At 36.7% G+C, this 23,472-nt stretch overlaps 1 protein-coding gene across 2 annotated transcripts in view; it reads left to right on the top strand.

Annotated features, from left to right (window-relative positions):
- LOC114650539 (uncharacterized) overlaps positions 1-23,472 on the top strand; it is a 149,139-nt gene that overhangs the window by 19,299 nt on the left and 106,368 nt on the right. Inside the window, exons 1-3 of one of the 2 annotated variants that reach the window (XM_051926838.1) lie at positions 12,143-12,214; positions 14,284-17,656; positions 17,742-17,789. In XM_051926838.1, the coding sequence (XP_051782798.1) occupies positions 14,321-17,656; positions 17,742-17,789 (3,384 nt within the window). In that variant the 5' untranslated portion in view covers positions 12,143-12,214; positions 14,284-14,320. Of the gene's footprint in view, positions 1-12,142; positions 12,215-14,283; positions 17,657-17,741; positions 17,790-23,472 lie in introns of those variants that run through there. The other variant, XM_028800230.2, reaches the window with a different exon arrangement.

The following is a 23,472-nucleotide window of genomic DNA, read 5'->3' on the forward strand; positions in this document are numbered from 1 at the left end:
GTAATGATTGTAGTCCGCTTTACTCATTACTGTACAGGCTTGTACTGTTAGTTGATGAATTTTCCAGGCCTATAGTATAATATTGAATGATGAATGTTCCAGTACAATATGGAATAGGTTTGTGGTGCTTATACTTATTACTGATATAGGTGTGTTGAATGAATGCGTAATTGAATCAGAATGCGTAATTAGGCCTCAAGCTGTAGTCGAAATTGCCTTTCAGGCCTCTAGATCTTTAATCGAAGTCGCCTTTGAATTTTTGCGGCCGTAAATCCGCCGCCTGCCACGATGTTGGGGTTGGATATCGGTCTTGTAAGGTTTTTCGGACAGCTGCGCAGAAGGCGACTGCGCATTTGGCTTCGGACGTGCGCAGAAGGCGACTGCGCATTCGGCTTCGGATGGACGTGAGTGAGGAGGCAGGCGAATTATGTATTAAGATTGTATAATACAATTGAGTATATGAACCAATTGAATGCACATGGCAGCATTACCCTTTCTGTAATGTGGGTTATTATACTGTCAAGGTTGCAGAGGACTGGGCTTTTAGACTAGATGGCTACAAATCCTTAAAAAGTTTGGTAGTCCACCACCTCGCAATAAAGGTACAACTCAGCACACCAACTGAAGAAAGGCTAAATAGAAAAGTTGGGGAAACCTTGGCCATGTAATAATATACCTAATGTAACTGATACCTTGAGCACATGTTTTATAAGACAAACCATATCAAGGTTAGATGGAGTTCTTTTTTTAACAAGTCTCCCAGCTATGGTTTCTGCAATAGCAATGGTTAAAATCACTAACGGTGCTGATTTTTGTGGGGGTTGATACTATAGATGAATAAATACAATCTTTAGTGTTTGCTACAAATGGACATTAATTTCATTTGTTCTGACTGCTGTGAGTTAAAATGTAATAAATCCATATACAAATATGCTCTTTTTCCAGAAAAACCTAATTCAAATTGCCATTTACGGTAATTAGTCATTCTCAGCTGGGGTTTGCTTCCTTTGGCCCCATGGCTTTCTGCAAAGACTTTGGTTTCCACCTACAGTCTGCTCTAAATTATCAAAATGAGTAAATGTGTTGGATATGCTTGACCCTGACTCCCATTTAACATTTACTTTGTTGGTTCTTTCTAATCTTCTCAGGCTAAATTCATAATACTCATAAAGTACTATTTAGAAAATGTAAGTTTAACATGGAGTATTACACCATACAAATGCTTTTCTTTCCAGCATGAGGGCACAGTTCTTGGTGGTGCTGAGTCATGGGTTTGGTGTCCTGGGTTTATATCTTGGTTTAGGCACCTTTTATGTAGAGTTTGCATGTTCTTCAATGGTATACAGTATTTGGACTGTTCTCCTGGTTCTTTTACAAATACAATCAAATGAATTGTTTTTTAGACTGATTTGTGACTCTAAACTGGCCATGTAGGAATGTGTCTTGCGATAGACTGGGGGAGTCTTATTCTTGGTTGGTTCATGTCTTGCACCCACTGCTGTCAGAGTGGACTCAACACTCAGTGAACTGGATTAAGCAGAATTAATAATGGATGATGTTCATTAAAATATAAGAGCAATAAGCTTGTGTCCTAGACATTTTCTCCTGTGACATTTTTCTTGCAGTTCACCCTAGAAGATCAGATTTTGTGATATTAAGAATCTTTCAGGTTTCTTCCTACCTGTAGAAACATTTTTCTACTCTCCTTTTTTTCTTTTCTTCATAGAACTGTTTGGCCTTCTAGCACCCCCAAGCATAATATTAGTCTGTTACTATGGCAACCAGTAGACACCCCTCAGGTATTGGTAGTGCAAAATTTAGATCTCTGGGAGGTATGTCAGGTTAACATGCACTTAAGCCACACCACACTGAAATGCCTAAAGCCAGAAAATGCAATCTAGTAAAACTTGTGCTGCAGGTAATAAAAGCCAGTAATCATTCTACTGTCCCAGAGCTTTTACAAACACCTGCTTTCAAAAGACCTTTTTTAGAGTAAGGCTTGGAAGTGCATTAAACAGTGACTAATAAATGGAACCTGTGGGTAGTGACTAGACATTTCTGGCTCTGTCACATTCCCCAGCTAGTACCAAGCTTCCTCCTCATATGTAATAAAAGGCAGCCTTTGCTTTTTGTTTCTTGTGATAACAGTGGTGTTTCACAATCCAATAGTTCTTGATCTTGATGTAACAAAAGGGTTTTAAATGTAGTTGCACCTCAGAAGACTGGCAAATAGGATTCTGCTTTGCTTATTGCTAATAACCACTTACTGCTTTTTGACTTGCCTATTGAACCATACATAAGATTTTTGCATGCCCCTCGTTGCAGATCAGGAGTGTGAAGATTGACTGCATCCGGATAGGAACTAAACCTTTATTGAAAATTCTTGTCAGGTTTAAACCCTTAAACTTGGGGTTTAAATTTATATGAAATACCATTAAAAGAACATTATACCCTTAGCAACATGCAGAAATAGACAGGTAAAGGTGTTTGCATGGGGGTCCATGGTAAAAATGAGAAGTTATACAACCTTATACGTTTTGGTAATTATTTCTGAGCATTTTAATTAACATGTTGTGACCAGTGCCTTCAGTGAAAAAAAAACACTTTATTACTTTGTTTACTCTTTAGAATTAAGAGTTCAGAACCTGAAAAAATGTTACCAGCAATCAGTCAAATTTCGAATATTTATTTAAGTGTTGAAACTGCCTAAGTAAACAACACGGCTCATATAGGACCGCTATCAATCGTTTCCATTCACAAGTATAACAGCTTCTTACCTGTGTACACAATTTTATGAATAATGCATGATTCAGAGGGTGGTCAGCATTCCAGAGCTTCCTTGTTAGTCTCACATCTGTCACAGGCAAGTCTATTATGCCTGCCTTATTAAAAACTGAGGCTTATATTTCTTGTGTGATTTGGTATAAAAGACAGTAGCGATCATATGGACGGAGGTATGAGTTGGCAGCATCTGTAGTGATGGCTTCAGTAGAAAACAAAGAGGGTTTGCTGGGCATCAAGATATAGTGAATCATCAAGGTATTCCCTGTCTTGCATTGTAGTTTAACTGCATCCTTTGCTGTTCCGTGTACTTCATCTACAGAAAGAAAGAATAAGACAAAAATAAATTAAAATAAAGTGATATGAAGTGATTAACAGTGAATTCCACTTGGCCAATAAAACGCATGTTCCATTAAAGCAGTGGTCCCCAACCTTTTTGACACCAAGGACCGCTTTACTAGAAGCAAATTTTTCCAGGGACTCTGGGTGGGGTTGGTGGATTCGGGGCTGGTTCGAAGGGCAGTTTTATACACAATTTACATTACATTCTTATTTATATTAAGTTATAATATCATAATAGAAATTATACAACTTACCATAATGCAGAATCGGTGGGAGCCCTGAGCTTATTTTCCTGCAACCAGACGATCCCATCTGGGGACGATGGAAGACAGTGACACATGAAGTGTGTTGCTTATGTTCAGTCTACTCCGTAATCTCGTTTTGGTTGCTCTCACTGCAGAAAACTCTGCCTCATAAAGATAGGATGTTGGAAATGGAAGCAGACTTTTCAGTGCTTTTGTGGCAAAAATTTTAATCCAAAATGTATAGAGATTTGAAGTTGTCTCAAACATACTTTTAAGGCCACCATCATTTGCAACCTCAAGCAGTTGATCCTCTTCAAGCACAAAGTTAATTCACCTGGGTTATTCACAAATGGAGTCATGGATCCATTCCTTCCCATTTTGGGGGTCTTATGTGGTTGGGAATAATGCTCAAACTCTATTGAAAGCTGAGATAGGTGATCATATACCAGCTGGGAGAAAGAAGGCCCTAGCTTGGTATCTTTAACAACCTCTGCTAATGTTTGAAACATATCAAAAATCCCAATGTTCACTTGTCGGCCCCATAAATCAAGTTTGGCTTTGAATGCAGCCACTTTATCTGCCAGCTTGAACAACAGGTATCTTCTGCCTCTGCCTCACATACTGCTACTTCACCACTGCCTCAGATTTTCCTCCTCGGGCTCCTCCAGCACTCCTCCAGCCTGGCTGGATACTGAGTCTGCAGAGTGGGTTAAAGGTGGGGTGCCCAATAGTGCCTGTATGTATGCCTGTTCATATTGTGAGGTTTCTGAACTCTTTTGGGATCTCACCCAAAGGGAAAGTCACGCTGAAGTGCTAAAAGATCGTGGTCGCGTAATAAGTCCCCGTCTTACACCCCAAAACATGAGCCTCAGTCTCAGTACTTTAGCAAAACCAGCTTCATTCAGCTTGAAACAGGAACAGCACGGTTATTTATTGTAGCAGGATCTGCCACTCTCCTATAAACAGACACAGCAGTCAGGCAGGATTGTGACCAGGTTAGTGGCCAAGTAATCATGTTCCCTGCATTTACAATGTTCCTTGCATCACCCATCGAGATCTTTCCTGTTTGCTTTGGCAGAGAGACACAGCAGAGCTGTGAGCCTGCTGTTGCCTCGGCAACAGATAAACAGTCTTCCACAGACATGGTGATCACACTTCGGGGCGCTCTTCGGCGTGTTGTCCAGTTGGGGGAAGTCCCAAGAGAGTTTAGAAACCTCATGTTTTCTTGAATGAGTGCCGCATTAATAGGAATGTTTCTTGAACGAGCATCACTGAACCACATAAAAGCTGTCTTCAAATGCAGCAGTTCGCATATGTGTGCAACCCGAGATTTTTTCTTCTTTTTTTGCATATAACAAAGACATATGCATTGCATTTGTCATTCCAACAGATTGCACATCACAAACATTAACACTGTTATCGTTTTTTCGTGTCTGCCGTTTCTATAGCATGATGACAATGAGTTAAATTCCAATGGATGTTTTTCAAATGTTGACGAGCAATAAGCAAACGATATCACTGAAAACCATAGAAAACAAAAACAGCAAAAAAACAGTATGAGGAAAATTTGAAGAAAGAAATTTTTTTTACAATGTTTCTGTTTGGGAATTGTTGTGCAAATGTGCACAAAGAACTGAGCTGCAACCACAGAACTAACTACTCTGTGGATGATTCATTCAAGCATTTCAAGGTCACTTCGTTGTAATGAAAGTATCTGCTGAATGTATTTCATAGTAACAAGATTTCCATAGACTCGTGTCATATGAGCAAACTGTTGGGATCATAAAAATACTTTGTTGTAATACTCTCTCACCAAGGTCTCTCTCCTCTCTGCGCCGCTGCAAAGCCTCGCCCACCTAGCGTTCTGAAAAGTGTCCTCAGTGAAGGGGGCAGCCATTTTGCTGTAGCCCTTCACTGAGTGAGTCTCCGTTGCCAGCAGTTCTCTCGCGGCCCAGCTGTCAGACGGCAGGTCGCGGACTGGGGGTTGGGGACCCCTGCATTAAAGGAATACTCTACATTAAAATAGTGATTTTTTTTTAAAATATTTTATCTACCCTGTGTAGTTTGTAGTGATGGCTAAAAAATGTTTTCATGCAGAATGGAGATAAAAAAGTTTCTGCTAGAATAGAAGTCTGTGGTGACCAGGGTTAGACAATAGCAAACAATATCAAACAATATCAAAACATCAATGAAAAAAATCACAAACACATGTAATTTTACTAAAACATAGCTGAATAAGTCCCTTCTGTAAAACTCTCTCATAAACTAAAATGGATCATGCTCACACAGGAATCAAGCATTTTAAACTATAGTTCCTATTTTATAGTGTACTTAATGATATGTTATTAAAACACTTGTGTTTTGGATTGTAAGCATACAACAGGATGATTTCACATGTTGATTGTAAAACACTAGTAGAGTTTTTTTTTTTATTGACATTTGATATTGTTTGTTATTGTCCAACTTTGGTCATCATAGAGTTCTCTTCTTTTCAAAACCCCTATAGGCATGGAGGATTGAAAGTTTTTTTGGTTTTTGGTACATTTTGCTCAGAATCAATTATACACAGCTTCTTCACCAATTGCTGAATTTTGCATTTTGCAGGAGCATTTTTAATGGAATATTGAGATTTCAGTTTTCAGTCTTTGATTTTTAATAAATTTGCAAATCTTTCCTGTAAACATGTTTTCACTTTGTTGTTATCAGCTTTTGAGTGTAGATTGGACAAAACTGACTTCTATCCATTTAAAATTAAATCTTCATTCTACAACACATACGTTGTAGCATACAGAAAGTGAAGGGGTTTCAATACTTTCTGAATCCACTGTACAACAGCAAGCTTAGTAAAATCAGTGTTAGCCTAGTAAAGTACAAATGAACAGGTTTCCTAAGAAGAGATAAAACTGTTATGTATGGTGTGATGGGATAAAAAAAAGTTTACCTTAAACCAATAATAGACACAAATGTTTGTGTGCTGTTGCCTAGATTTAATTTCACGAGTGAAATTAATATTACCCAAAAAAAAAACCTTTTGTATGTCACCAACTGGTTCAGTATCCCTTTTTATCAGCATAGTGTATTTAGAGGTAGGCTGTTAATTGTTTAAACATTTTCACTTACCCACTCTTAAGAATAGACTATAGTTGGTTCTCTGACCTGCAGCTCTAGCCATTGTCATTATTTATAAGTCAAATAAACTGTTCATCTTCTGTGAAAAGCCTTTGGTGTTAGACAGAACAGTAAACCTCAACTGAGAGTCGCACATGCTAACTGCAGTCAAGACTTCATTGTGCCTTTTGTGTAAAATTTGCCAGATCTCATCCCCTTCTATAGTTTTCAGGTGCTGAGGCCCTTTGTTATGCTTGTCTTATGTATCGTTTATATAGTTGCAGTTGTCTTTGTGTCTTATTACGGGACAAGAAACGGTTGAAAATGAAGGCATTTGTGTTCTGACTTGGCCCAAAGGGCTTCCTGACAGATGCAGAATTATTTTTTAAAACTGTTTTTAACATACAAAACTGTCAATATGAACATCCAATAGTACCTGATGTGCCATCCTTGTGTGAATAAATGAGCAAAGCATTTCATTTTAGTTTACTAATTTCTGTAGCAGCTGTATTTGATATTATATTAATTCAAAATGCTTGTTGTGCTCCTGTATTGGTCTGCAGCCACACAAGTGTTTTTTTTTCTTCAGCTTCAATTTTACTTACAAGTTTGTGAGTTTGTTAATGTATTCTAATCTTGTTTGTGCTGTGATTTACAGGAAAGGGAAGGCCATTAACTCCATCAGGCCTGCTCAAATAGCTTTATTCTATTCTTTAAGTGTTTTTATCCAAGTAATATTTCGTAATTTTTTAAGGAACTTGCATTGTTCCAGTCCTATGATCTTGCTACACACAACATGGTGCTTTATGTCCCTTGGGTGGTGAAATGCAGAACACCAGTGGTGTTTCTTTCCGGACCTGATCTGTAATATGGCAGCTTGCCTAAATCCTTGCTGCCTACATCAGTAACTTATACTGCAGCCAATTGAGATGCTAAGTAACATAATTTTTAAGTTTAAGTTGATATACATATTGCTACTGTTAACACAGTCTTATATAAACCTACTGTTTGTTTGTTCTTTGCTTCTCTAGTGAGTTTGTTTATAACCTCATTCACTTTCTGCTTCATTCCCTCATTCAGATTTCTTATGGTTTATTCATCCTGTAATGATTATGAAAATTAACAGACTTTATTGAAGGAATCCACTCTCAGAAGTGAACTGAGGGATGGAGACAGTGGATTTAATTATTTAATAACTAGAACTACAAATAAAATGACTCTGTCATTTGTTTGTAACTATTACAGGATGAATAAACCATCATATAAAGTTCGAAGAGGGTAAAGTAGGAATAAAAGTGAATAGTACTATCCAAACTTTGGAAAAATGTGGAAAATATTATAAAATTAATTTAACTTGTGAAGAGTTGTTATAGTCCATGGACTGATACACTGTTGGCATTAGCCACTTCATGTATGAGACTTCAAAGTCATTTGTTGTTGAACCTGCTGAATCCAAATAAGGGGTGCAGGGGACTTGAACCCATTTTGACTACATTGGTTGCAGGTTAGTAGCCAACTATGGATGGAGCAGCAGTAGAGATTGCAAACCATGCTTTTGAATTCTAAGTATAATCTACCATGCTTCAAATGTGAAACAAGAGCCAGGGCTTTCCAGTTTGGCAGTAAAATAAGTAGATCAAAAATTATTTATTTTCTACTTGGCAATTTGCTTTACAAGTTTCCTTGTTTTTAAGTCAAAAAAAGCTTTCTGCAGCTCTTTGATGCCCATAGTGTTTTTCAAATCTCATTCACACGCAAAGGAGAAAGCAGTTTCAACAATAATCACATCAATAATGTGCTGCATCAGCCTGGAAGGAAGGGAAGCCAGATGGGCCCATTAGTTGACACATGGGAGTGTCTGCCTGATGAACTGTGGAAGCAATTGGCAGGCGGTCTTAGGAGAGAAGCCACCTTTTAACATGGGGGGGGGGGGGGGGGGGGGGGGGGGGAGCGGAGTTCCTCAATGGGGTAAACAGAAAAAAAAATGGAAGAGCTGAATAGGGCTGGGTCTGGTGCATCCCTGAGGAGGAATAACAGAAAAGGTCTTGGAGCTTCACATTACACCTTGAATTATAGCCAGGACCACCGTCATAAGTACAATGTTGCTTAAAAATAGTAGTAGGTGCAGTGTTACACTAATGTGTTTTGTGGGAATTGTCTTGCATCATGCAGCTTTGTCAAAGAATTGTGTATATATTAGAGATTCGTAAATATTCAGAAGAAAGCAAATGAGAAGTCAAGCAAAATGACACCTTTTATTGGCTAACTAAAAAGATTACAATATGCAAGCTTTTGAGGCAACTCAGGTCCCTTCTTCAGACAAAATCTTGATCAGGTTAATCTAAGAAATATAATGTTTTTTTTTTTTTCTCCCTGAGTTATATTAGTATGCATTGCAGCCAAGCATTTCTAGAGTGCTATGTTCAGATCGAGGCCTGCTCACTATGTGGAGGTTGCTTATTCTTTCAGTTTCCAAGTGGGTTTTTTCTAGGCACTTCATTTTCTTCCTAAAAATGTAATATATAGGTGGTTTATGACTCTAAATCAACCTGGTATGATTTAGTGTGTGTGTGTGTGTGTGTGTGTGTGTGTGTGTGTCAGTGAGTGAGTGAGTGAGTGTGTCCAGTGATGAACTGGTGTTCTGTGAAATACTGGGTTTCTGCATTGTACTTAATGCTTCCAGGGTATGCTGTAGCTTTCTGTAGCTATGTCTTGCAATAGGTGAGTATAAAAAATGAATAAGCGAGTGTATTCCCCAATATTTGCCTTTTATTGAAAAACGGCTATTTGCATCTTTGTTTTATTTTTCAATATCTACCTGAATATATGCCAACACCACATGGCCAGACACGCGAATCTCTCTATCTTCTAAGTGAAATTCTTCTGTGTGTTGAGTTTTATGATTTAGAACTACAATGTACATTAGACATGATGTGATATTTTTGAACTAGTATGCATTAGAGGCAGAAAACAATTTGTTAAGTAGAAACCCTTTGTTTCCCTTACTTACTTAATAATTATTGCTAGGTCTGATCTGATATTAGTTTTTGTGATAGGTAGTTTATAAAACTTGGATATTTTTAGTTTTCTTTTATGAGTAGGTGACTTTAGTGTGAAGATTCTGTAATTTTATGCTGAAAAACTCCTCTTTTTAAATTAAAAATACCACTATTCATTATTAAACTCCTTAGACTTTAAAGTTCTTACTATTGCATGCAGGGAACTGTCCATGTCCATTCTCCACCCAAATAATAAGATAACATAGATGTGTACTTTTTAGTATAAACACAGAAATGCTTATACTTGTATAGACTGTATGTACAGAGAGAAAATCGGATGAATCTTTGTCCCAGGAGAAATGAGCTGGACAATGGAGCTCAACAGCATGACTGAAGCATGAATGTTGAATGAAAAAGGAAAAGAAGCTCTGCAGTCACTATACTGCATTTGCTTGCTCTGATGTAAATAAACTGTACCTATTACAAGTACAATAATGCAATGCCCAATGAAATGAAATACAAAAAAAATCTGTTAATATTGGGAGTGTTAAAGTATTTAACTGTTTAATTTTAGTAATCGTTAACATCAGTTCACAACCTGGTTATTTGTTAGTTAGGGGCTGCAAAAAAGTGTATGGGCCCTACTGGTACTGTATATATTTTCTTGTCTTTCTTCTTCTGTGATCTGTTTTCATTAACTCTACCCTGGCCTTTTGTATCATTCTTAAACTGTCCAGTTAGAGGGAGTGATATGGTATTAAACCTATAAAAAGAAGGCAGTTTTATGATGCAGTTTGTTTGCTTAGATGATCCAGAGTAGCTCTTTTAGCCTCTCCTTGTCAGCTCCTTCACCATTAACAAATTTGCTAATTCTTTTGGAATACCATATACAAAACACAACAGATTGTTTTCTAAGACACAGAATGATTGCAGGAAAAAAGTCTTTTGTGACCTAATTTGTCATTATAAAACTTATAGGTCTTAATCAACTCTTCTTAACTCACTGTCTGTTGTGCAAACAGCCTGAAGTAAAAATCAGTAATTTCTTTCTTTACTATTTATTTTAAGCTTGGTTACATTTGTGCAATGATGGTGAAAGTGATTTACTTCTCCTGCCCAGCTGCTTCTTTGGCAACAAAAGCAAATCATTCCCACATCAGGGGCGCATGCTGCATAGTCAGAACATAAAGCTTTTACGTCTAAGTAGCTAAAAGAATGATAAAAATGGAATCATAACAATCCTGTCATATACATGAATACTATTTTCAAAAAATGACACCTGGTTTTGTTATTGATTTCCTAATGGCATCGAAAAAAACTAATTCCCTCATTCTCCTTCCAAACACACACTGAGCCTTTACCATAGATTTCATATCTCCTATAAAGTTTTATGATTTCAACATATACATTCTAGACAAATGGTGTGCTGCCATTCATACAGGTTACTGCCACTATTTGCCACAGTAGGTTGTTTCAGGCAAGTTTGACCTGTTTTGCTGTTTACATATGGGCTTTTGATATCTTCACTGTATGTAACAACCCACTTTAATTAAATAAATTTTATTAGGTGGATAACCTTTTTTCTATTGTAAAAAAATATTCTGTAGATTTGTTTATGCTGACAAGCAGTTGCTTCTTCTAAAGTGTAGGACCGTTAGTCAAAACAATGACGTTTATCTTCCTTAACTGTGTTTTCAGTAACTTAAAGGCACAGTTCTGAATCATCCAGACGACACTTGGACATGCTCTGAAACTGAGGGCAGAGTCTGAGTTTGCACTAAGAACATCGATGACAAGAAATGGTGATAAAATTCCTGACCAGTGCGTCTATGATTCTAATTCTGTTTTATATTCTGCATCTTGTAAATGTGAGAAATAAAATTAACAGAGTAGTACATATTCATGTTTTTATAAATCAAAATTGTTGTTTGTTAGCAGAGATCAAAGAAAAAGGTTGATGCAAATTATGAAGAAGGTTGCATTAACTGAATGAAGGCTAGGATCTCAGTGCGTCTTCTGCATGTGAGCGTTGCACAGATGACAAGAGTGATTGCTTGGCAAAAGTTGTAACCAGGAGATAAAAAAGAACAAACATATACTTTAAGGCAATACCTGCAAAAGTCATTATTTTCGTTCTGGATTCTGTATGTAAAAAAATAAACGAAACAGACATAGCAGATAAGCTAAGGTAAAATAACTGATCTTTCACCTTGTTTTAAATATTGAGACCAATTGAGCATCATTTAAACTCGCTACCAGGTCATTGCAAAGTCATGGTAAATAATGTTGCTAGTGCATTTTCTAATTGCACTGATCTTTAAATAATAAGCAGTTAAGCTGCCTTTCACCATATTTAGCTTCTTAACTATTCATGGTTTTATGAAGTTTGAATGTTTAAGAAGTTGTTTTATTCTTTACAAAGTTGTTCTTTTGCAGCATTAAATTAAAGATTCTGCTTGTTTAATCTATAGAAACAAAAGTTGTCTCAGCCCTGTTTTTATATCTTAGGTAGTGTTTCAGAAGTGTCATCAGTTTTTTTTTTTTGTTTGTTTTTTTTTCTTTTCATTTGCTCACCTGACGCAGTAAGTCTGTGCCAGCTGTTTGTATTACTTTAAATCATAGCAACCCCACAGTAAATGATAAGCAAACGGAAATAACAGTAGTTGTTTAAGAGTTAGCAGGTGTAAAGCTGTTTATGCCATTCGAGATTTCAGAAAAAGATCAACTCCACTTCTAATGGTACTGTATGTTATGATAATTTTTAATGGTTTTAAATATAATACATAGCTTTAAAAATTTAATACTAATTATAACTTGTGAGACGAGATCTGGAAAGCAAGCACTGCAAGGTATTTTTTTCAGGTAGGCTGAGGATTGCTGTACAGTAAGAAGTTAATGTTTACTTGTTTCTTCTGCCAAGGGTAAATAGGACAAAGTAAGAGCAAAACGTTTTTTATGAAACCTAATCCTTGATTAAAAAAATGTTAAATTTATGCTAGTCTAGGGCAGCATTTTTGCACAGTTGGTAGTACTGGCACCTAACAGATACAGTGTCTTGGGTTCCAGTCCCACTCCTTGATGTTGTCTACCTGGAGTTTGTTCATTCTTTCAATGTCATTGTACTTTTTTTGTTGTGTAGTCTGGTTTTCCTTCCCCTTTTCTGTTTAAGTTCATTGCTTGCTCAAATTTGTCCCCGTGTGAGTGTGTGTGTGTATGCATGTGTGTGCATGTGTGCATGCATGGGTCATGGGACAGACTGGCAACCTGTCTGAGGCTCTTCTCTGCCTTGCACACAGCATTCCGTGACCCTGAGTTGGATTAAGCAAATTTATGAATGTTATGTTATATTAGCTTAATTAAAATATTTTTTTTCTTTTTTCAGTTGAAGCTTTTATATAACATGCCCAGCCTATAATTTTATATGTAGAAACATTGCAAGACTATCACACATATAGAATGCTAGAATATTTTTTTTTCTAGGTATTCAACTTTCCATGCCCTGGCTCAAAAATATAGTGATTGGGTTAATTGTTGAGTAAATGTGCTCTGTAATTGACTGTTGCACCTCCTGAGACAAGTCCTAGGCTTTCATGCACCTTGTATTGGAGTAGTGTATTTTTCATCTGGTAATTTTTTTTAGGTATGCAGCATAGATACACAGTGGTGTGGTGGATTGCCGGCTTCTTACTCCGGCCCTCACCCCCAGGCCGCCAGGAGGAGCTCTCCGGACAGCGTGGACGTGCCCCGAGTTCCAGCAGGGCCTCATGGACTATGTAGTTTTTATACGCAGCCCTGCTGGATACCTTGGGGGCCACCAGGCGTCGCTGTAGGGGGGCTCGTGGGCTCTTATGTGCCCTATAACCTGGGAGTACGTCATGGTCACGTGACAGGAAGAAACGACGTGCTCCCGGGTTGAAGAAAAGGACTGTTTACCCTGACCCGGAAGGAATAAGGAACTGTGGACTGTGGGACAGGAATACCTCCGGGTCAGGGTGTATAAAAGGACTATGGGAAAGTCCAGACATTGAGCTGAGCTGGGAGGTAGGGTGGCGAAGTGTCTGGGCGAGGAGGAAAGAGTATTGTTGTGAGAGAATTGATTTATGAGTAGTGTGGAGTGGAGGGTGCATTGTGCACTGTACTATAAGAAAATAAAGAAGTCGTGCTTTTACATCGTGTTTGGAGTGGTACCTGAGGGTCCGAGAGGTGAACAAAGACCTTATCTGCTACAGTGGTTACCACTGCAGTCTCATAGTGCATGAAACCTGGATTAATTTTCCAGCTTGATCACTGTCTGCACACATTCCTCTAATTTCTTTGTGTAGGTTTTGTTGAAGTACTGCAATTTTCCTCCCATATCCAAAAAATGCAGGATGGCTATTATATGAGTGAGTATGGGCCTATGTGCAAGTATGGCTTCTGATGAAGTAGTATTGGTTCTGTGGAGCGCTGGCTTGGAAGAAATAGATTAAGGAAATAAATGAATGATTAATGTATTTGTCATGTAGTAATATTTTAACTACATTGCACAGCTCCCAGTAGTAAGTGCAGGTTACTACCTCACAGTTCCTATATCATAGGTTAAAATCCCAGCCCAGCCACTGAATATTTAAAGTTTACAAATTCAGAAAATTGATGGATAGATTGATACATTAAAAAAATAAATGAATTTTTAGTTTTTTTATAATTTCCATGTTTTTAAATGGAAATTGCAATGGCTGAACTGCCAATGTGATTTGAAAATGAAGTCATAATATTCTTATGTTCCAAAGCAATTCTTTGATAAACTGTATTCTTTTCTTTTTTAACAGGCAATTTAATGACCATGAGAACAATGAGAATCGTCTTATGCTGGGTGTAGATGTCATATGCTCAACAGAGGAGAATAATAGCCAGGAATCTGATCTAACCTCCTTTTCTTCACCTGTTGTTACTTATGGAACTTATCGAGGACTAAAAAAGATCAAAAAGCTAATGAAAAAACATTATCCTCAAGTTGATTTGCCTATACCAGAAGGAGGCGAAGAAAGCATACCTGTGACCTGCATAATTACTAATATTTTACCAACTCAAGCTGAAGCAGATGATCTTGTCCCAAATCCAGAGGCATATTTGAAGAATTTGCCAGAATTGACCACAACAGTTTCATCAAAGACAATTTCTGAGCAAGAGTTTAGTAGTAATATTTTCAGCATGCCCAATGATGAGAAGAAAAGAGGTCAAGAAAAATTATTTATTAATGCTGTTGTGCAAAAGAAAGAAAATTGTGATGTAGTTGATGTTTTCCATCAGGAGAACATGGTGCCTGCTTGTTTGACAAATGGGTGCCTTTTACCTTTTGATTCCACAGATTCCCTAGGTTGCATTGATGGAAATTCTTACACCAGCATAAGTTCAAACTCTTTATCAAATGGATGTTTTTTTATTGAAAACAATCAATTACCATCAGAAAGGTTGACATTGTGCACAAGCAAGTTAAATGATAGACATATCTCTGCAGTTCTAAGTGAACAAGAAAAAGAAGTTGCTGATAACACAGAAAACCAAACCCAGTTCAAGGGCACTTTGGGATCAACGTTAGAAGCCAACAGTGTACATTACAGCCAAGATCATGGTTCCCTGGAGACTGTGCACACAAACCACCTTATCAAGTCACTGCCCCCTCCTTGCGGCCAGAAAGGCCAGCCTTCTGAAGATTGTATTTCATTAACTTTTTCTCAGGACACTGACAGCAGGGAAAGGGAAATGCCTGATGCAACTCGTGTGGATTCACAGGAGTGTTTGCGGAATTCCCTACCGAAACATGAAGCTGCAGACAAAAGTGAAGCCAAACAGATATTGATGACAAGGGCAGGACTCCATGAAACAGCAGACAAGGAATTAGACGTACAAGCTTTGCAAACAGAGGCTAGACATATGGTTCAGACTATTTTAAATAGTGCCTTTGCTGTGCTAAATAAACTTGAGGCTTCTCCTTTAGGGAATGAGGACCTTTCCAAAAAAGCAGATGAACTAAGCTTTACAGTGGATGAATCTGCATATGTAAAGGATAAACAGAAAGTGTTAATGAATGACAGTAAATTAGTGTCCTCAACAGAGGAAGGAGAGGGAAGCAGTACAATTAGCATGAACTTGGCATCATCCCTCCCTTCAATGAGGCCAGCTAGTACTGGTAAGGAGAATCAGACGGCAGCTTGTTTAAATGAGGACAGTGTGCTTTCTAATATGGCCATCAACTGTGTATTTGCATCAGACCCCTCCAATCAACAAATAGAACATACTAGTTCAGTTATTGCTAGAGAAGCTATACCTGCCTCAGATTTTACCAAAGAAGGAGAGGATAATAAACAGGCCAAGGAAATGTTAACCAACAATTTCTTTATAGACTCCAGTTATGTCCATCTTAACAGGTATCAAAAAGATCATTTCACAGGGCCAGCCAGCAGTGATATCCAGCAAACAGATGCACAGGATAACAAATCAAATGTGATTCATAGTCACATTCAAACTGGGAAACCAAGTGAACTCAATGAAAACTCAAAGGCAAACCAGAATTTAGAACCTATCTACAATGTATGTAATCTGGGGAGGGAAGCTGTTTCAGAAAAAGTGGAAAAGTTTGACTTTAATGATAACAAAGAATGTGAGGTTGATAGAGTAATATATCTAAAAGCAGTAGAAATAGTTAATGAAGTCCTTCATTTAGCTAAAGATGCAACAAACCAAGATCAGTGCAGCAATCATTTACCCTGTACTTTTGATAAACAAAACACTGCGTTAATATCACAGGAGATAAAGAATTCAGATCACCGTTTCAATGAAGCAAGCGACTTAGGTAGTGGCCATTCAGAGGATTTGGTAGTGGTGCAAGAGGATAGTTCTGATATTCTAATGCTGCCACGTAGTTCTTCTGATGGTACTTTTATTTCATTAGCTCATACTTTAGAACATTCACAGAATTCTGAACGAGTAGACCCTCAGAATATCTTCATGGAAATGGGCAATAACAATGCAGATACAGAATTGACCACAGTTATGGAAAATAATGCCCAAGAAAATTGTAGTAGCCATGATATACAGCAAAATGAACATGGCTCATTTGAAGGGGGGAGTCCAGCACAAGGTGCTTCAGGTGACTGTGATTTCAGAACAAATAATAAGGCAATTACTAATAATAATTATTCCCATGTTTTGGATTGTACACTGGATCAAAACACTGAGAGTCATAGAAATGAAAAGGATAAAATAAAAATTGTGAATAGAATGCTGTTTACTGATACCGACACTCCTGTTGAAAAGTGTAAAGATACTGTTGAACGAAGTCTTCACTCCACATTTCCAGCAAGTGACATTGTAGTCCCTAAAGACCTAATTTTGAGTAATAGAAAAGACTTCTTAGGCTTGAATGAGGATCAGAGTGCATTTCAGAAAGCAGCTGAGGGTGATCCTTCCTATATAAACCTTTCTGTGGAAACTCCTAATAACATATTCAATGATATCTTTGCTGACATGAAAGAGGAAGAAGAACTTGAGCAACTTAATTCTATTTTGGATTCAGATATGCTTTTGTGTCACAGTTTTAGAAGGGGGAAAGTTTATCCCACTTCCTTGTCTCCCATTTTTGAAGAAGAAAGCTTTAGAGAAGAATCACTTCTAGAAGACCAGGCTGACTCTCCCTTTCCTGATGAAGCACTAAAAAGCAAGGTGGAAGACGCATCTTCTATTCTTTCACTTCTCCAGCTGGTAAGTGATCGGTTGAGACTTAGTACATTATCTGAAAGTATTGATGACGATTGTTCAGATACTCATATGCCTGGAGTTAATTTTGACTCTCAAAGCGAAGAAATTGTCAACCATATGCCTAATACAACAGACTGTAGCACTGACTCGAGCTTACCAAATGTTCCACAAGACATTTCTAATCAAAATGTATCTTTTCACAATATTAAAACCTCTCAACTTCCAGATCATAAAGAATCTCGGTCCTCACCTGGTTCATTTTCTTTTGCTCGTAAAGCTACTGTAGAGACTCCATTTTATCAGTATGTGCAAAGTATGAACTCCTCCCTCTCAGTTCCGTGTCCACATGATACCCAAGAGAGTAAGAGAATCAAGCAAGATTTATCAAATGAAATTAATTGGAATGACAATGTTCCTGATTTTCAATCTGAAAAGCCATCATTGGTAAGTACACTTAACTGTTACTGCTAATGATTAATATGTCCTGTTTGAAGATCTGTTTTTACTGTTGTTCCTTTATCATTTGTAGAGTCTAATTGACAGGAAGAATGTGAAAATCAACCCTCGACCAGGAAAGGTAAATTACTTTTTTTTAAAGACCATATTATCATTAAACTAGATTATTACATTATTTTGATAAGGGTACAGGTGAGATATTGGTGGATCTTGTAGCATCTTCAGTGATCTTTTGTAGATATGAGTGGATATTCTGGATTTCATAAAATATTTAATGGGTTTTGGTAAACTTTAATAAATGGATAGATGAAATAGTATTCATGTATTTTTTCTGTAAGAGGTTTTCTTTTATTTTTAACATGTCAATATTGTTCTGAATGTTCACATAACTTGTTTTGAATTGAATTTTGTTAAACCTATTCATTCACAATCTAGTACTAAATTGTGAGTACGTACTTGAATGTGACCTGCATTGGATGTCATATCTAGAGCTGATTCCTGCTGTGCATCTGCTTTTATGGTAGACTTTGCACTCCTTTAGGGCTCCGTGAAATGAGCATGATCAGAAAATTAATTGACATATTACTGCCATAATCAGATAATTTGGTTACATTGTGACTTGGCTGCCAATCTATAAAATACTCATCTGAGAAATGGAATCTTTATAGGAATATTCTACATTTATTTTCCTTGTATTCTGTATTCCTTTCAGTCTTTTCAAGCCAAAGTGTGAGTAGAGATCTCTTTCAGATTGCAAGTTTAATGTTTTGATTATACTTGTTGTATTATTTATAATTCTGTATTGTGTTTTCCCAGTTTTATGTTTTCAAAATAGAGTTGCAAAATATCACGGAAAAATACCCATTGGATTAAATAAATAAAGTGAAACATAAAGAGTGATTTTTATTTGTTCACTCTGGTTCCACATGTCTTCTAAAATCTGGACACCGATCTCATAACATTAGTTGATTTATTCTTTTTATTAATTTCTTTTTCCAATGCAATATTGTAGGTAGCAGGATACTTAGGAAGCTCTGGTTTTCCGTTATATCTTTTGTGAAGCAGATTATAACAATTAGGAGACTTTTGAGTGTATCCTTTGACTGATATCCCATTCAGGATTGACTCTTGACTTGTGCCTGTTACTTAGTATTTTAAAAAGAGAGTTCCAAAAATTAATGGATGGATGACTTTAACAAAGAAAACATGACAGGAAAAATGAACACTTCTCCTAAATCCCTTAAAAAGTTAAATATTTTAAGAAGAAACAACAATATGTTGGTCTTTTACAAGCAAAACTGAAAAAATCAATATGAGAAGGGTTTTATTGTTTATTTGATTCATATTGTGTCTTGTTGGAGTCAGCATAAATCAGTATCCTAAAATACTGTGTGAAACCATACTGTATATCAAGTCTGGTTTAGTGATAGACAACCAAGTACTTTGACTGCCATTAGTATATTGCTTTGCATAGTACGTTATTCAGGGCTCAGGGTAGCTTCCCTCATGGCAAAAAAGTCTCCCTTTACAGAAGCATAATTCACATATACTGTGCTCTGGGATAGGCTTTGGTATGAAAGGCAAATCTATAGGCAGATTGATGGATCCATTTCACTTATTCTGTAACAATCTATCACAGCTTTTTTTTTTATGGTGGCAACAACCCTATAAAAATAAAATTGCCTATATTTACCACCCCACCACTATTTTGTGATTAATATTATTCTATTATTAATAAGTTCAATTGGTGCAGATTGTGAATTTCTAGAACACTTATATTTGGTAATTCATTTTCAACTTAATTATATACCTATGCAAATTCTAAAATACTTTCTCAAAATTAGGAGGCAGTAGCTTGAGGAGCAATAGCCTGGCAATTTTATTGATGAATGATCATATATTCATGGAAATACTGGGTAGTAGTTATGGTCATTAATAGAGGTCTCTGGGAGTTGAAATATTTAAACATGACTTAAAAGAAGTCTTCAGCTTGTTATGTTTTTTAAACAGCAGAAATTCTGATGTTTCATGCATAAAATATGAATTTTCACTGTAATGCCTTTAATTTTGAGAAGCCCATTCTAGTATGGACGTGTCTTTGCATGTGAAACCACTGTAGTAGAAGGGTCATTCTTTCTTTACTACTAAGTATAAAAGGTTTTCCACTTTATTTAACTCTACAGTGTATAATTGCGATGAACTCATTTTGACTAGCTAGTATTCGTCTTTAAAATTCCCTTTGCAAATTGTGTGCTAAATCTTTGTTTAAAAAGCAAAAGAGCTGGAAGTAGACAGGTTAAGATTATAGTCGGAGGTCAGACTGAGTTTGTTCAGATGACACTTAGTAGCAGATGGCAGCATAGTGTAGCATTAGCCCCTTAAGTTAATTTTGGCCCTGTGGAATTAATGTTTCCATATTGTCATGAGGCTGTCCTTTGAAGGAGGCTCTGTAATAAGAAACCATTGGTTGCAGAATTTAACTTTGATGATACACTGTAAATGAAAAAAATCTTGTCTCATCATGCTTATGATAATGATGGTAGCTTTTTAAAAGATAATACTTTGACATCAAACTTAAATGAGGCAATTGGCATTGTCTTAATTTGGTAAGGCGCATGGTAAAAACAATATTGCAAATTCTCACTGAAGTTTTTCAGATTGTGATATTATTCATCCATCTTCTAAACCCATTTTTATTGGTCAAGATTGGATGAGACTGGAGCTCATGCTAGCAGCAGTATTCAGACCCCAGAATGGGGTGCCATTTTGTCATAGGGCACATTCAAACGCAGCAACACATACAGACAGAACTATACAGTGTCAGTTTAGAGTCTTCCTTTGTTGATTAAAATGCCTTTTAAATGTAATAAAAAATTGGGACAACATTGAGAAATTATTCAAACTTTTTATACAAGAAATGCTGTTGTCACACCTGGAAACAAGTGTCAAGTAACAACATCTCCAGGGGCTACATTTTTATAACTTTTTATTAGACCAAACTGAACAACAGATTTATTTACAAACATAGTAAATTTGGAATATTCATTAATTTTGGAATTAAAAATTTCCAGTAAGTACAATATCCTTAATACAGGTTCATTGACAATGAATACAGGTATGTGTGAATTTTGGATTTCATTCAACTTACCACTCATATTTATATGCGTATAAGGCATATAAAACAATTTCACTTAAAATGCATTAATAATGTACAGGAGTGATGCATGTACTTGCTATAGCTACTGTCTAAAAATACCTTAATACCATATTCAGGTATGAACAGTGATGCCCATAGCATTGAGTTTGCATCATCTTCTTGTACTGGCCTAGTATCTTTTAAATATTTCAGTTTCCATCTGAGTGAGCACTGTGCAGTGGACTATTCTGTCTCTTACTGTATCTGATTGTTTCTGGGAAAGACTGGAAAACACAGATTAGTTGAACAGCAGGTTGGAAACAGTGGATATATTATAGCAAAAAAAAAGTTATAATTGGAGTCTGTTACTCATTCAGCAGGTTTTCCATCTGAGGGTAAATGCAATTTGCTAAATATTTTCATTATGCCTAATACATCCAGATTCTTGGTCCCTAGCTCAAGTAAATAGATTATAATTTACATGTTCTTTATGCATTAGTATATATTTGTTTGTTTGTTTTTTCTTTTCTTTTTTCAAAAATAAACACATTAGGCTAACTGTAGACCCCCAATTGCCTCTTACTGGCGCATGGCTTTTTCTTGCACTGGACAGAGCCTTCTGAGGTTGTTTCCAGTCTTATACACAGTGCAGCCCATGTAAGGTTTGGCCCTTGTGACTCTGTAAAAGTATGTTCAAAAGCAATGGGATAGATGAATATTTATATTTTTGTTTGTCATTATTTAAAGATGAAAAATATTAATATGGGGATTTTTTTATGTTATAGTTAAAATAAGGAAATTGTAGTCATATTAAATGTTGAGAAAATGTGGGTTTGCAAAGTGATTCTGAAGAGCAGAAATGCAAGAAAACTGTTTCTCCATTGTTTTCTAGTATACAGTTGTTATAGGATGGTAGTGCGGCATCATGCCTGATACAGTGGATGTTGAGCCCCAAAGTAATCTGTGACACTGAGTAAATCACTGACTTCACTTAAACTATTAAAACATATGCCCCGTAACTTTGTATTTGTAAAGCATCTTGGTAGGATTTGCTGTACAGAAATGTTGTTTGATATTACAGTACACCAATTTCCAGAATTATTCTTTTATGTATTTTTGATATGTACTGTATAGTTTGTTTGTTTTTTTCATTTGCTATGATTAAATATATACAATATTTAAGTAATTTTTCAGAATATTTCCAATTTCTAAAATATATGCAGTTTTTAATATTAAAGTGACAGTCTTTCTGCAGATTTTTTTTCTGTAAAACCAGCATTTATTGCTTGTTTGGTGATTTAGTGCATTGCAGAAGCATCATCCCTGTAGACAACCAGGGAACTGGGAATGAATTGTAAACAGAATGTGTATAGATAAGAGAAAACAATAGTTTAATTATTCATACCTGAGAACTAAAAATGTTGCATTTCAAGATTTTTTAACAGGCCTGTAGGTTTCTGAGTTGATTGGAGCTGCTGTATCTGTCTGTCTGTAAAGGCATGAGGGAGTGCATCTCATGAAGGAAAACTTCAGTACAGTATATACAACATATTTGATGAAAGCAGTATCTGTATGAAATAGTTCAAAGGGAAATTAAGTAACTGTTTTAAACACCATGCATTTCATGCATACACTTCATTTCAGGTAATATACTAGGTACCCAGAGCTACAAAGTGTGTAATGCATTAGCTGTATCAAACATGGAGCAGCCCAGTGCAAACAAAGCTGTGTTAGATCATAAAGTAAAGCAATACATTGCCAAACTCCCCTTAGGATGCTAAGGGTTATGAGGAAAGTGATTCAGTGCTTGAGTGATGTGTTCACTTGATAACTTGTCCATCTTTTGTTTTCCCTGTTTTTCGGTGCTGCAGCAATTACTTTTGCCCGTCTTTTATTGAAATATTGCGACTTCTTAGATCTCAATACCAGGACTTATAAAAAAAACAGTGTACATTTGCAGGGTGAGGTTATTAGTCTTCTTTCCAGAAGGACTAGAGGAGATTACTAATAATGGTGGTATAGACCAATAAAAGATTATATTTGTGTATACATGCTCTAGAGTAGGCGAGGAATTAGCTTTTTTGTTCCAAAAAATCACATACGCTGATGGTACTTAAGATAGTGGCATTCTGGATGTTGAGTGAATTCTTGCAGTGAATTTTGATGTTACAAATACCTCCAGGAAGTTAGGATTTTCCTGTGCTTTCTTCATCTTTGATTTTAAGTTAGCATTTTGGGTTTGGGTGTTTTAAATCAAACCTTTTTGGCTTCTGATGTCCTCTTGTTCCTAATTCATCTCCTGTGTCCTTCTAACTTGCTTTCTTCCCTCCTCATTTTTCTATCATAGCAGCACACCATTAATCTATTTTTTTTAGCCAACTTTATTCAGTGTACAGCAGGGTTATTGGGAACTGGAGTCTATCCTAACATGACTCGGATTCCCACAGGGCTCCATAGTAGTTGGAGTTTGGCATAGCCCTGTTGAGTTCTGTGGGGGCTGCCAGAGGGAACTGTATGGCCCTACTGCTGGGCTTCCACCACATCTGGGAGTGGAAGTGGAAGGAGCAACAGAGTGTGCTTATTGTACTGCGCTTGGTGGTGGTAGGAAACGAAAAGTGTTTCCCATTGAAATAAAGCCTTTTGTGTTGCTGGACTTGTGCCAGGTGTC

The sequence above is a fragment of the Erpetoichthys calabaricus genome, chromosome 4, assembly GCF_900747795.2.
Source record: "Erpetoichthys calabaricus chromosome 4, fErpCal1.3, whole genome shotgun sequence".
In the NCBI taxonomy this organism is placed as follows: Eukaryota; Metazoa; Chordata; class Cladistia; order Polypteriformes; family Polypteridae; genus Erpetoichthys; species Erpetoichthys calabaricus.